Source organism: Sus scrofa, chromosome 15 (assembly GCF_054392235.1).
Source record: "Sus scrofa isolate SSC_HxYL_T2T_F1_AM1 chromosome 15, Sscrofa_HxYL_maternal_Yorkshire_Landrace_v2.0, whole genome shotgun sequence".
NCBI classification, from domain to species: Eukaryota; Metazoa; Chordata; class Mammalia; order Artiodactyla; family Suidae; genus Sus; species Sus scrofa.
Genome location: NC_139397.1, coordinates 60,632,397 through 60,646,544, shown reverse-complemented (window position 1 = coordinate 60,646,544; position 14,148 = coordinate 60,632,397). Strand labels below are relative to the sequence as shown.

General features: G+C 33.3%; 1 protein-coding gene across 15 annotated transcripts in view; it reads right to left on the bottom strand.

Moving 5' to 3' along the window:
• CFAP96 (cilia and flagella associated protein 96) overlaps positions 1-14,148 on the bottom strand; it is a 487,170-nt gene that overhangs the window by 471,091 nt on the left and 1,931 nt on the right. For 12 of the 15 annotated variants that reach the window (XR_014828699.1, XR_014828694.1, XR_014828696.1 and 9 more), the window contains 5 exon segments: positions 13,501-13,678; positions 11,602-11,821; positions 5,844-5,981; positions 5,674-5,749; positions 3,308-3,487 (listed from right to left, as the gene is read on the bottom strand). Coding sequence is in view for 8 of the 15 variants with exons in the window: in XM_005671713.4 (XP_005671770.1) it covers positions 3,308-3,487; positions 5,674-5,749; positions 5,844-5,981; positions 11,602-11,821; positions 13,501-13,600 (714 nt within the window). In the remaining 7 variants the exon portion in view is untranslated. 15 annotated transcript variants of the gene reach the window in all.

Genomic DNA, 14,148 nt, shown 5'->3' with positions numbered 1-14,148 from the left:
GGTGTGGGGGAGTGAGAATGATTCTGAAACAAATCCCCTATGGATACTGAGGGACAACTGTACCATACATTATACTTTTTTTATAATCTATTAAGAGGAGTCGATCAAATTATTTTTTACCTATACACAAAACAAACAAGCATTTGCTTTGACTTTTTAAACTGATTCACTAACAGGATTTTTATCATATTACACATGGAAACCAAGAAAGCTTTATACAATCACAATAACCTATTTAATTATCTATCCTTTCTCTTACAATGTCTAAGCCAGATATACATGAAAACTTGATGCATTTGAAAGATATAGTTGTAATTTTTAAAGTTTTCCAAATTGAGACACACGGACTATTTTTAAGAGCAACAAATAATAGGGAATCTTAAGAAAATAAATCAATAAATGTAAAAGCAAAATGGATGAACTGAAAGTGGAAAAACATACATGATAAACAAACCAAACCACCAGATGATGTCTTAGAAAATAAACAGATAAATTTATGTTATAGTTAACATTAAGAAATGGGTGGGAAAAAAATCTATAAAATAATATTTTTGTAAATCACTGTTAATAAATTTGAAAACCTGAGTGAAATGAATGATATTCAAAGAAAGTATAATCAAAATTGACTCAAAAAAAAAAAAAATGGAGTTTCTGTCATGGCTCAGTGGTTAACGAACCCAACTAGTAACCATGAGGTTGCGGGTTTGAGCCCTGGCCTCACTCAGTGGGTTAAGGATCTGGCATTGCCCTGAGCTGTGGTGTAGGTCGCAGACACAGCTCAGATCCCGTGCTGTTGTGGCTCTGGAGGAGGCCAGCGGCTACAGCTCTGATTAGACCCCTAGCCTGGGAACCTCCATATGCTGCAGGTGCAGCCCTAGAAAAGACAAAAAAAAAAAAAAAAAAAAACAGAACGCCTATGGGAAAAGGGCACCATGTAAGAAATTAAGCATAGAACATTTCCTATGAGAATTTTTTCAACCTTTCTAGGGACAGATATTTCTGGTGCAATTAAACTCTTATAGAACACAGAAAAAGAAGGAAATATCCCTATTATTTTATGATGCAAGCATCTTCTTAGACCAAATAGGATAAGGCATATAAAAATAAAAGTACAGGAGTTCCTGCATATAAAAATAAATATACAGGTGGCATTCTCCTGTATACTTTGAACCAATGACACAATGGGATTGGTGGCATCTCTGGAGCACTGGGACATAGGTTCAATCCCTGGCCTGGTGCAGCAGCTTAAGAATCTGGCATTGCCAGCTGCAGCACAGGTCTCAACTGCAGGTTGAATGTGATCCCTGGTCTGGAAACTCCATACGCCAAGGGGCGGCCAAAAAAGAAACAAACAAATAAAAGTACAGACCAATCACATTTAAAAATTACTGATGCAAAAATACTGAATAAAATATTAATAAATAAAACAGTACTGCATTTAAAGATTAATACAACACAACAAAATGGGAATCATTCCAAAAAAATTGTCATTGTTATTCACCTTATAACAAGTCAGAGAAAGAAAAAAATGGTCTAAATAGATTATACCAAAACATTCAATATAATTCTACATACATTCCTAATTTATTCTTATTTTGGCATCAATAAAAATGAACACTAGAGGAATTCCCATGATGACCACATCATGTCCAAATACTGGATACAAACATGACATAAGAGATGTAAATATTGTAAAGGAAGGAGCAAAATTATGATCAGGTAATATAATCACATAACCTAAAAATTCAAAGAGAATCAAGAAAATACCCAATAGAATATAAGAAACTTTAATGAAGAGGCCAGTTATTTTTTTAAAAAATCAAACGTTTTAATAACAAGTAATATGATGGGGGAAGAAACCATTGACCAGGACCTTAAAATAAGTAAGAATAAATATAAGATATATAAATCTATGTGAAGTAAAATATTAAAATCTACAAGAGATATAAGGGTTTTATAAGTAGCTTATTTCTAGATCAGAAGATTCAAAATATAAATATGCTAATAAAAGCAAAAATCTAAAGATTTAGAGTTAAATACCAAAAGTCTTTTTTTTCCCAGAACTTTACGAATAATTCCAAAGTTCTAAAGAATAACTTTTTTAAAAAGTAAGAAAAAGAGAGTAGACCACCCAATATTAAAATGCAATAACAGTTAAAAGTAGTTTGGTACTGGTAGAAATAAACAAATATCAATCAAATAGAATGAAAACTCAGGGAAAAATAAAAACCAAAAATGGGAATTCTGATTTGATAAGGATAGCATTTCAAAGCAGTGGTGTTAAAAATTATTCTATATTCTATCAGTGAGATAAGGAACAACTGGCATTTTAAAAATTCAGTTATATTTAAATCTAATTTAAGTATAGTCAACTGCACCCACTTAAAGTTTATAATTCTATGAGTTTTCACAAAATGTATACACCCTGGAAACCACAACCACAATCAACATACAGAACATACTCCCCCTCATGCTTCCTTCTGCCCTTAAAATTGAATTTTGAAAAAGATAAAAGCTAAATCCTTACCTTGATCTTTATGTCAAAATATATTTCAGATCAAAATTTAAATGCAAAAGATTAAGACTAGTAAAATAAAGCAAGAATTTATATCTTTCTAATACAGCTCCTCAAGAAACTCATTCTGAGAATGACACCTCAGCACAAAGGATTGATAAACTTGACTATATCAAATTATTAAATTTCTGAACAGCACAAAATGCTATAATCAAAGTCAGAGATTCAACAGACTAGAAAAATTATTTTCAACACGAATGATAAAACCATATCCTTAATATAAGAAAAGATCTTACAAATCAATACAAGAAAGACAAATATCTCAGTAGAACATCCACAAGGAAAATGAACAAGCAATTCACAGAGGAAAAACCAAAGTATAAAACTAAGGTTTAGAAAATGTAAGAAGCATTTTCATTTTTACTTACACTTGTAAGCCTCACCAGAAGGGAAACAGTTCACTTTAATCACCATTTCAAAAACTAAAGAGGGCCTGACATTTTACGTTTTGAGAAAAACTATGGCTAAGATCTAGAGAGGCACTTAGGAAACTAATTGTAAATTAAAATACTTTTGAAAATGATTAATAATTATTTCATTTTAAGTGCTTCATTATTCCCAATGCTATCCATGCTTTGTAAGTTTCCATAATTTCATAAAAAGCTTTACGATTCATGGCATGAATATAAACAAAAGTTTGTCATTTACATGGGTAAAAAAACAGTATGACAGCAAGAGGCAACATTTCTTTATAATGCTAAATATTTTTTCGTTCTAAAGTTTTTAACTTACCTTTTTACCAGGAGAAGAGGGCTTGAAAGGGTTTGCAAGTGTTTCTTTCTTCTCTGCTTTCTTAATTGGTGGTAAAGGTTTCTCAAAAAAATAAGGATTGGCATCAAAATATTCCCTTGGGTAAAGATTTAATTTGAAAGCTGTCCCTTTAAGTAAACGACGGTGTTCTTCATTCTCTTTCTATAAATTAAAGAGTTTGAAATTATATAGCAAAAATTACCCAGAAAGCATGCACTTTTTTTTTTTTTTTTTGCTTTTTAGGGCGACACCTGTGGCACATGGAAGTTCCCAGGCTAGGGGTCAAATAGGAGCTACCACCACTGGTCTACACTACAGCCCAGCAAGGCTGGATCCTTAACCCACTGAGTGAGGCCAGGGATCAAACCTGCATCCTCATGGATCCTAGTTGGTTTCGCTAACTGCTGAGCCACAAAGAGAACTCAATAAGCAAGTAGATTTTTTTGATATATACTGCTGGGTTCACTTTCTTTAAAACATTCCTTCGTTATATTTTATTTTTGGTACAAAAGATATGCTTACTTATGAACAAGCACAACTATGACTGTTCATTTGGATATAAGTTTATCTGAAGTATAGGTATCTATTTATCACTTGAACAAATATAAACTATCTGGGTGATATAATGCAGTTAAAAAAAAAAAAATGGCATTCCCGTAGTGGCGCAGCAGAAACAAATCCGACTAGGAACGATTAGGTTGCGGGTTTGATCCCTAGCCTTGCTCAGTGGGTTAAGGATCTGGTGTTGCCATGAGCTGTGGTGTAGATCGCAGACACGGCTCGAATCTGGCGTTGCTGTGGCTCTGGTGTAGGCTGGCAGCAACAGCTCCAATTAGACCCCCTAGCCTGGGAACCTCCATATGCCGCAGGTGTGGACCTAAAAAGGTTTTTTTTTTTTTTTCTGAAAAGACAGAGAAAGGGAAAAAAAATTAATATTAAAAAAAAAAAACTGGTCTCTAATTCAAACCCTAACTCCTTCCTGCTTTTTAGCATTTGTTACAGAACTTGGGAAAGTTACTGACCCTTTTAGTGTCACATTTTCTTTGACTATAAATGATGACCATAATATCCTCCCACTCTTAATGCTGTTTTAAATATTATGAGATTATGTGTATAAATTATGAGATATGTGTATATATCTAGTATATGGTAGCCCTTCAATAAATGTCAGCTTCTCCTCCTAAGAATAAGGAATATTTACTTTTTACATTACAACATTTTTATACTATAATTATAAGAACTAAAGAGATTTACTATAAAAAAGGGAAAGTATCCTATACCCATAAATTTAGGATGAAAGACTAATTACTGACTCATTGATAAAACTGCCTTGTATGTATTTATATATTAGGTATTATTGTTCCTACAAATGAGAAGTATTTTACACAGAATTTTATATAAAGTGAATAATCCATATATAGAAACAAGAGATGCTTATTTTCAAATAACCAAGGTTTCTGTCCAATTTAACAGAAAACCTTTCCTGGGTTTATATATGCCCATTTGCAAAACGGGCTACTATTCCTTCTCACAGCCCCATGGTCACTTAAAATCATCACAGCCAAAATTACTGAAGGCTGCATGTGTAAAAAACCAAAAACTTAAAAACTGATAAAATAGACATAATTCCATTTCTGTTTCTTGACATCCAAATGAACTTTTCATTACTACCGGCTTTCTTTTAGCTATATCAAAATTGTTAAATTATGTTGACACTGCTCCAAAGTTTCTACAAGTTCCTCTCTTCATCTACCAGTAGGCATTTTCCACATACATGAATATACTTCATTATAAGTCAAATATTATATAAAGTGAGTGCAAGAGGCATATGCTAGTACATCCCAATTTTTGTTTCTGCCATTTAATAAAATGAGTTGTTTTCTCCTATCTTTTCATGCTCCTGTCATTCTCTACTTCCCACTTCCTCCCATCTCCCCATCACTCCCCTTTTCCATTCACTCACCATAATTAACAGCTTGATCAGCCCAAAAGTGTTACCACTACGAAGTACACAAAATATTAGGGTGTGAGGGGAATGAGGCTAAGGAGCAGAATGTGATTCTTCTACTCAAAATCAAACATAGTTGATCAGGCCAAGTGAACAGACCACTCACAGTTAGTTTAGAGATAGAAGATAGAAAGGGTAAAAGAAAGTAAGGATTAAAAAAAAAAAAAAAAAAAAGCTCATCCTGGGAATCTAACAGCAAAAAAGTAAAATATCACAATTCATAAACATCAATCTGCCATTGCCCAAGTAATTCAAATTAACAAACCCTAATTTGATCACAAGTGAATTCTCTGGTCAATTAAATGAGAATGTTGAAAAAATTTAAAATAGATTCTTTTACCTTGTAATTTAGTTTTGCTGCATCATAGAAATCAGTAGAGTGTGAAAACTGATTGCCTATGGTAATATTTGCATAGCTAAGGGAGGAAAATAGTAATAATGACTTCAGTGTTCAGAAATTCGTATTTTTAATTCAAAACAAATGATAAGAAGATATTTAAAATATCTTACCCATATCCAGTTCCTTTCTTTCCTGGGTTTGTGTATAAATTCTTTCCAGGTGGCTCATATTTTTCTTTGGGTTTTGACTGTGCACTGAAAAATGGGACTGGTCCGCCTATGGTTCCATAGTAACTTCCTAATCCACATCTTAAATACAGTTTAACAACAACAAAGTAGCAAGTTAAAATAGCAAATTTTGTGTTATATATATATATGTTTTACCATAATTTATAAAATATGATTGAGAGGAAATTAATTTAATGGAATTAAATTAAATTATTAATGGAATTAATTTGCCTAACTTTGGTAAGAAAAAAATTTTGTTATTTTTTAATCTAATTTTCCCTGTTTCTCAAAGTCATGAATTTTGAGCTCTTTTAAATTTTTATGCTCATTTTAAATGTTCCACATAAACAACTCTTACTAATTTCTAGGAAGTTAGAAGAGTTTACATTAATTCAGTTAACTATAATAATAAATAGACGTTTTGTGTGTTTTTTCCCTGTTGTTTTAAAACTTATTTAAGTATAGATGTATGACATAGTGATTCCATATTTTTATAGATCATACCCCATTTAAAGTTATTATAAAATACTGGCTATATTCCCTGTGCTGTACAGTATATCTAATTAGCTTATTCATTTTATTCATAGTAGCTTGTACTTCTTAGTCCCCAACAGCTATACTGCCCCTCCCCCTTCTCCCTCTCCAATGGTAACCATTAATTTCTTCTCTATATCTGCAAGTCTGTTTCTGTTTTGTTATATTCATTTTTTTATTTTTTAGATTCCACATATAAGTGATAACAAAGTATTTGTCTTTCTCTGCATGACTTAACTCACTAAGCATAATATTATAATATCCCCCAGGTCCATCCATCTATGTTGTTGCAAATGGAAGAATTTCATTCTTTTTTATGGCTGAGTAGTACTCCATTGCATGTGTGTGTGGGTGTGCACGCACGCGCACCCCACATCTTCTTTATCTGTTTATCTGTTCTAAAGAATGTCCCACATATTCTTCATCTTTATCTATTGATAGACACTTGGGTTACTTCTACATCTTGGCTATTATAAATAATGCTGCCATGAACATTAGGGTACATGCATTTTTTTTTAATTAGTTTTCTTCAGATATATATACCCAGGAACAGAATCACTGGACATAGACTAGAGCTTTTTTTTTTTTTTTTTTTTTTTTTTTTTTTTGAGGAATTTCCATACTATTTTCCATAGTGGCTGCACCAATTTACATTCCCACCCACAGTGCATGAGGGTACCCTTTGCTCCACATCCTCACCAACATTTGTTATTTGTGATCTTTTTGAGAGCCATTCTGACAAGTATGAGGTGATATCTCGTTGTGGTTTTGATTTGCACTTCTCTGATGATTGGTGATGTTAAGCATCTTTCCAAGTACCTACTGGCTATCTGTATGTCTTCTGTGAAAAAAATGTTTATTCAGGTCTTCCACCCATTTTTTTTTTAATTTTTTAATACTGAGTTGTATGACTTGTTTGTACAATCTGGTAATATACTTTGCAAATACGTTCTCCCATTTCGGTAGGTTGTCTTTTTGTTTTGTTGATAGTTTCCTTTGTTGTACAAGCGTTTCCAAGTTTAATTATTGTTTGTTCTTGCTTTTATTTCCTTTGCCTTAGGAGACAGATCCAAAACTAATGCTACCATTTATGTAAAAGAGTGCATTCTGCCTGTTTGCTTCTAGGGATTTTCCAGTCTTAGATTTAAGTTATTAATCTATTTTGAGCTTATTTTTGTCTATGGTATTAGAGAATGTTCTAATGTTGTTGTAGCTGTTCAGTTTCCCCATTTATTGAAGAGACTATCTTTTCCCCAATGTATATTCTTGCCTCCTTTGCTATAGATTGACCCTAAGTGCATGAGTTTATTTCTGGGCTGTCTTCTGCTCCATTGATCTATGTGTCTGTTTTTGTTCAAGTACCATACAGTTTTGATTACTGTAGCTTTGCAGTATAGTCTGAAGTCAGGGAGCATGATACCTCCAGCTTTGCTCTTTTTTTCTGACAATTCAGGTCTTTTGCAGTTCAATGTAAATTTAAGTATTATTTGTTCTAGTTCTGTGAAAAATGTCATGGGTATTCAACTGGGATTGCATTAAATCTACAGCTTGCTTTGGGTGGTACAGCCATCTTAACAATATTAATTTTTCCAATCCATGAACAAAGGATATCTTTTCATTTCTTTTTTTTTTTTTTTTTACTTTTAGGGCCACACATGTGATATATGGAAGTTACCACGCTGGGGATCAAAATCAAAGCTACAGCTGCCAGTCTATGCCACAGCCACAGCAACACTGGATCCAATCCACATCTGTGACCTACACCACAGCTTGAAGCAACACTAGATCCTTTAACCCACTGACCAAGGCCAGGGATTGAACCCGCATCCTCATGGATTCTAGTCGGGTTCATTTCTGCTGAGTCACAAGGGGAACTTCTTTTCATTTCTTTACAACATCTTCAATTTCCTTCATCAATGTTTTATAATTTTCAGAGTATAGGTCTTTCACCTTCTTGGTTAAGTCTACTCCTAGGTATTTTACTCTTTTTGATGCAATTTTAAATGAGATTGTTTTCTCTTAGTTCATTATTGGGTATAGAAAATCAACAGATTTCTCTATTAATCTGATATCCCACAACTTTTCTGAATTCATTTATTAGTTCTAATAGGTTTTTTGTTAACATCTTAATGTTCATCCCTTAACTGTTGATTGTAGTTAGTTGATTTTACAATTTTTGTCTTTTAATCTCATACTAGCTTATATAAGCAGTTGACCTACAGACTTTACTAGTGGAACTTTTCCTTTCCTATAAATTCTTACTTGTTGTAGTCTTTTCTTTTCCACTTAGAGAAGACCTTTAACATTCCTTTTAGTGTTGACTTAGTATTGATGAATTATGTTAGCTTTTTCTTGTCTGAGAAGTTCTTTATCTCCCCTTCAAGACTGACTGATAATCTTGCTGGGTATAACATCCTAAATTGTAGGTTTTTCCCTTTCAGCACTTTAAATATATCATGCCTCTCCCTTCTGTCCAACAGTTTCTACAGAAAAATCAGTTGACAAGTTTATTTAGGGGTTCCTTTGTATGTGACTCTATATTCCTTTTGCTGCCTTTAGAATTCTATCTTTAACTTTTGCGACTTTAATTATATGATTTGGTGTGGGTCTCTTTGGATTCATCTTGTTTGGGATGCTCTACAATCTCTGTACCTAGATATTGGTTTCTTTCTTCAGGTTCAGGACATTTTCAGCCATAACTTCATCAGATACATTTTTGACTCCTTTCTCTTCCTCTTCTTGGCACTGGCAGCCTTCACCCTAGTGGAGGTGCAGGAGCAGGATGGCCCAGGATGCATTCTGGGGTGATCATGGGAGACAAGCCAGAGCCCTGAGCAGTTTCAATCTGCTTCCTCTACCTTGTTCCCAAGAGTAAGCAAGCATGTGCACATTCTATATTCATGGACGCAGTACCTTATATACAGAGGGCTAATTGTAAGGAACTTGAGCATGCACAGATTTTGATATTCATGAGGGTGGTGGAGGGATTCTGGAACAAATTCCCTATGGGATACTCAGTAGCAACTATACTACTTAAAAGCATTGTTTCTACTGCTGATAGGAAATGGAATTTTGCTGCTGATTTTCTTCTTTTTTGGTTTATACTTATTACTTCACTGTAGAAAAAAATTAACCAAATATTTTCTTTTCTTCAACTTAATGTTAAACTTCCTAGGCATGAAGTATCTATTTAATCATTAGACAATCCTCTAGCACTTTATTTTAATAAAGGCTTTAAATTTTTCACAATAAAAAGGATAACTAATGTTTGTAATAGTAATAATCTCTAATTTCCAAGATATCGATGAAACAAATTCTAATAATCAGAAAATTGTCAAGGAGTTCCCATCACAGCTCAAGGGAAACGAATCTGAATAGTATCCAGGAGGAACCAGGTTCGATCTCTGGCCTTGCTCAGTGGGTTAAAGATCCAGCATTGCCTTGAGCTGCAGTGTAGGTCACAGATGCAGTTCAGACCTGGCATTGCTGTGGCTGTGGTGTAGGCCAGCAGCTACAGCTCCAATTCGACCCCTAGCCTAGGAGCCTCCATATGCCACAGGTGCAACCCTAAAAAGACAAAAAAAAAAAAATTTCTAGAAGACAACTGAAACCCATATTATGATGAGAACTTGACAACATTTATCAATTTGAATTTACAATTTCAAAAACTGGGAAGACATCAACATTAATAACTTACTATCTCTGGCCTACAAATAAAGTTTCCATTAGAAGAAGATATTCATTTTCAGTGACTGCTGTTTATAAACATGTCATAAAATTCTTTTGAAAATTAGGAAACAAAGCAATGATATCACAGAGAAAAGGACAATTATGCACAGACATAATCTAACTAGAATTTGATTTATTGCAAGCATTAAATATCAGTCCATTTAGAATATATTAAATCCCTATGGAATTTATTAAATGCCATAATTTTCTGTTGAATAATTACCAGTATGAGGACTTATTTATAATATCAATACTTTTTTGAAGATACTTTCTGTGTGCCACTAACTTACTGATGGTTTTCATATATCTGTGATCTTTAAAAAGAAAGAAAAACTAGTCCAATTGTAAAATTGTTATCATTTCTTGGTAGAAAAATGAATATAAGCAAGTTATAAACTAATGTGGCAAGGCAGCAATTCCCGGTTATTACAAGAGGTCAAAATTCATCAAGGGGGGTGTGGGAGGCTGAAAAATTAGAAAAAGTTATTGGAATAATAAAATATATATATATTACATGAAAAAATGAAGTAGTGAACCAAAAAAAATCATGTTTGAATTTCTATCTAAGGATAAAATGAAGAAACCCAAGAAAAAGTAATAATAATAAAAACAAATAATTCAAACCTCTCCAAAGGGTAAAGAGATGGGAAAAAATAAACTATAATAATAAAAAAGATGACTTTCTCCACTTTTAATAAAAACCTAATAACCTGACTTTGAAGACTGCAGCTTCACTAATCTCAATACCACAAATAAGCACAAAATTATTTTTCAACCAGTCCTCATCAGTCACAAACTCTAAATTGAGAATCAATGTGACTGAGTGTTAACTGGCAACATACTATAAATTTCAGCTGTATAATATGATATCATATAGACTGTATGATTTTTGTTTAAGGATTTAAAGGCAAGAAAAAAAAATCTCACATTGACAATTTTCACAACTAAAATATTGCTAAACCACGTAAGTGTATCTTCAGATGTGATTTTTACATAACATCTTTGATAAATTATCTTCTTTATCCAAAAAAGATTTCTTCTAATTTCATATTTTTATTTATACTTTTTGAAAAGTTCTAAAAAGCAGAAGAAATAGTGAAGGGCACAGATGTGATAACCCAAAACAATTTTCTCCTGCATCTGACTACTGCAAGGTTAATAAACTTCTTTTCACTATTTAGTTGATTTTTTAAACATAAACTGATAGAGAACAGTGATATAGATAACCAAAAAATTAATGTGATAATGGAATCTACTTAAAATTACCTATCAACCTAAATCATCCAAATTAATCGTCTCCATCTAAGCAAACTTAACCTAAAATCATACTTTAAACAATGAATCATAAGTTAGTCCTATGGAAAAACAAATATTTAACTTAAGCTGGAAGAAGGAGAGATGCAGGGGATATATTTAAGACTTCTTCCCAAATACTTACGGCTTTTTATCTCCACTACTAGGGAGGAATGCTTTGCCTAAATTTTTCTTGGCTTCTTCCATCATATGCCGTCTCCTCACTTGATTCAGATTTACGTAGCCTTCACCTTCAAAAATCCTTACAAAATGAGGATCAAAATAGCCTGCCTGGAGACTTGACATTTCTTTGGATCCCCCAGGTAGCATCTGTCTGTTTTTGCTTGCAGCCTCATTAAAGGATCCTTTAAAAATAAATTAGGTATCTCACGGTTTTGAGCTCACTAATAATTAAAGAACATGAAAAATAACTTAGAAAAGTGTCAACATGTGATGCCAGTAAGTTTTGAGCTCTTAAACACTGTTTCAAAATGTTCAGCTGAAGGTCTGTGTTAAAGGCTATACTGGCAATAAAAACTAAGAGATTTACATTAAAACATTTTAATAATTAGATTGAATTTCTTGTTAGATTCTGAATATGAGCTGGACTTTCCAAGTCACCTAATTCAGTGCTTCCTCTCCCATCTATATGCTAGGAAACACTGTTTGTGTCAGATGTCAGTGTGTGGCGGGGGGGTGTTTGCAGGTGTTTAGGCTGAAGGGGAATGTTGTTCCACATTCAAAATGAAGCAGTTCCCCTCCTGGGTAAATACTCAAAACACGTGAATGCCTAAATCAACTAAAAGACAAGAACAAGAATGTTCATCACAGCTTCATTCATAACAATCAAAAACCAGAAACAACTTAAATGTCCATCAAATAAAGGAGCAGATAAATACGTCGCAATATGCTTATACAATGAAATACTAGTAGCCCAATAATTTTAAAAGGTTGGTTTGATGAATACTTAGGACTTCTTTTATAATGTACCTCTAGGAAAGCTCAATTTGTAAAGTCCTTCCATAGTGTGAAATTTTTTCTTGATTAGCAAACAAACTTTAATGCAACTGTTTATTTAAATGTGAATTTGTATCACTGATTTTTTTTAAACTTAAGTTTTGGGGTTTGGGGTTTTTTGTTTTTGTTTTCTTCTGGCCACACCTGAAGCATATGGAAGTTCCTGGGCCAGGAGTCAAACCTGAGCTGCAGCCTCAACCTCTGCTATAGCTGTGGCAATGCCAGATTCTTAACCCACCAGGCTGGGCCAGGGATCGAACCCACCCCATTGCAGAGACAATGCTGCATCCTTAACCTGCTGCTCGGCACCACAGCCAGAACTCCCTAACTTAAGATTTTGAAATGGTAATATATTCATGCACTTGGTCCCAAACTCAATAGTGTAAATATTTTTACATTAAATCTTTCTTCCAATTTCGGCTACCCAGTTCCTCGCCCACATGCAACCATGACAGTAATTTTGTTTTCCAAGAATGATTATGCACTCTCCAGTGAATATTTTCATGTACATTCTCTTCCATTTTCAATGCTTTGCATACCACATACACTATTCTGCATCCTTGACTTTCTTATTTAATAATGCATCTTAGAAATGTCTCATATCAGTGTGTTGTTCTTATTTTTTTTAAGACTCTCCTAAAAATCCCTCAGCTATTCATTCAGCATTTCATTTTTCAAGAAAGTGATCATGGATGGCCTTTTCAGATTCAAATGCAAATGATATCTGCATAGTAAAGTATCCTAAGAAACAAAAAAGCTAAAAACAAAATATTCTGGGAAGAAACCCCATGCACCTTGGAAAGAAATAAAATTATCTATGAGAAGAATACATGAAGGTAGGATAGCCCAATAAAATGGTCTCCCTGCTCCTATAAAATTATTTAACTCTATTGAAATTTCAAAAATTTATTTAACTCTAATGCTTTAAAAATCCAGACATTAAAAAATATCATTTAACAAATACTAAACACATGTTCATATAGAAAAGAACCACTCTTAAGCAGTAAAGAAAACCAAATATACTTACGATTAAATTGTGACACATATTTATCACCAACAGTAACATATTCCATCTCACTGAAGAGGCCAATTCTCTCCATATCAGTTTTCCCTCCTTCCCCAGGCATGGTTACTTCTTGAGGTGGTATGCTCTATAACTTCAGTGGGTTTCTTAGTGTCACTTCTTTTATAACAAAACTCCTACTCTACATTGAAAAATACAGGGAAAATTTTTAGGGGAAAGGTGATTACTAAATTTTACTCCAAATTACTTTCAGCCTGAGTGTTAACATGCACATAGTTATATCATAAAACAAGAGTCCCAAACTCTGTGGGGAAAGAATCTACTTTGTGGGCCTGAGCAGGAATAATAGGGATTCAAAGTTATCACCATGAACCCTCCCTTTGACTCTCCAGGTAAAGCAGCCATAAGTTATAAAGAAATGTGTATCTGTTGCATTGCCATTCATCTGTCCAAAATAATAAAATTATTACTGTACAATGTGGGATAAATACTGCGTAAATAAATCCTTCTTTTGAGAAGTTCAAAGTAGATTGAAAGAACTTGATTACATATTGAGTTTAGATAAAATTATGTCAACATACTACATTGTCCCTCATATTAAATACTAGAATTTCCTTTTTCAGAATGAACAAGACACCTAGGTATTACCCT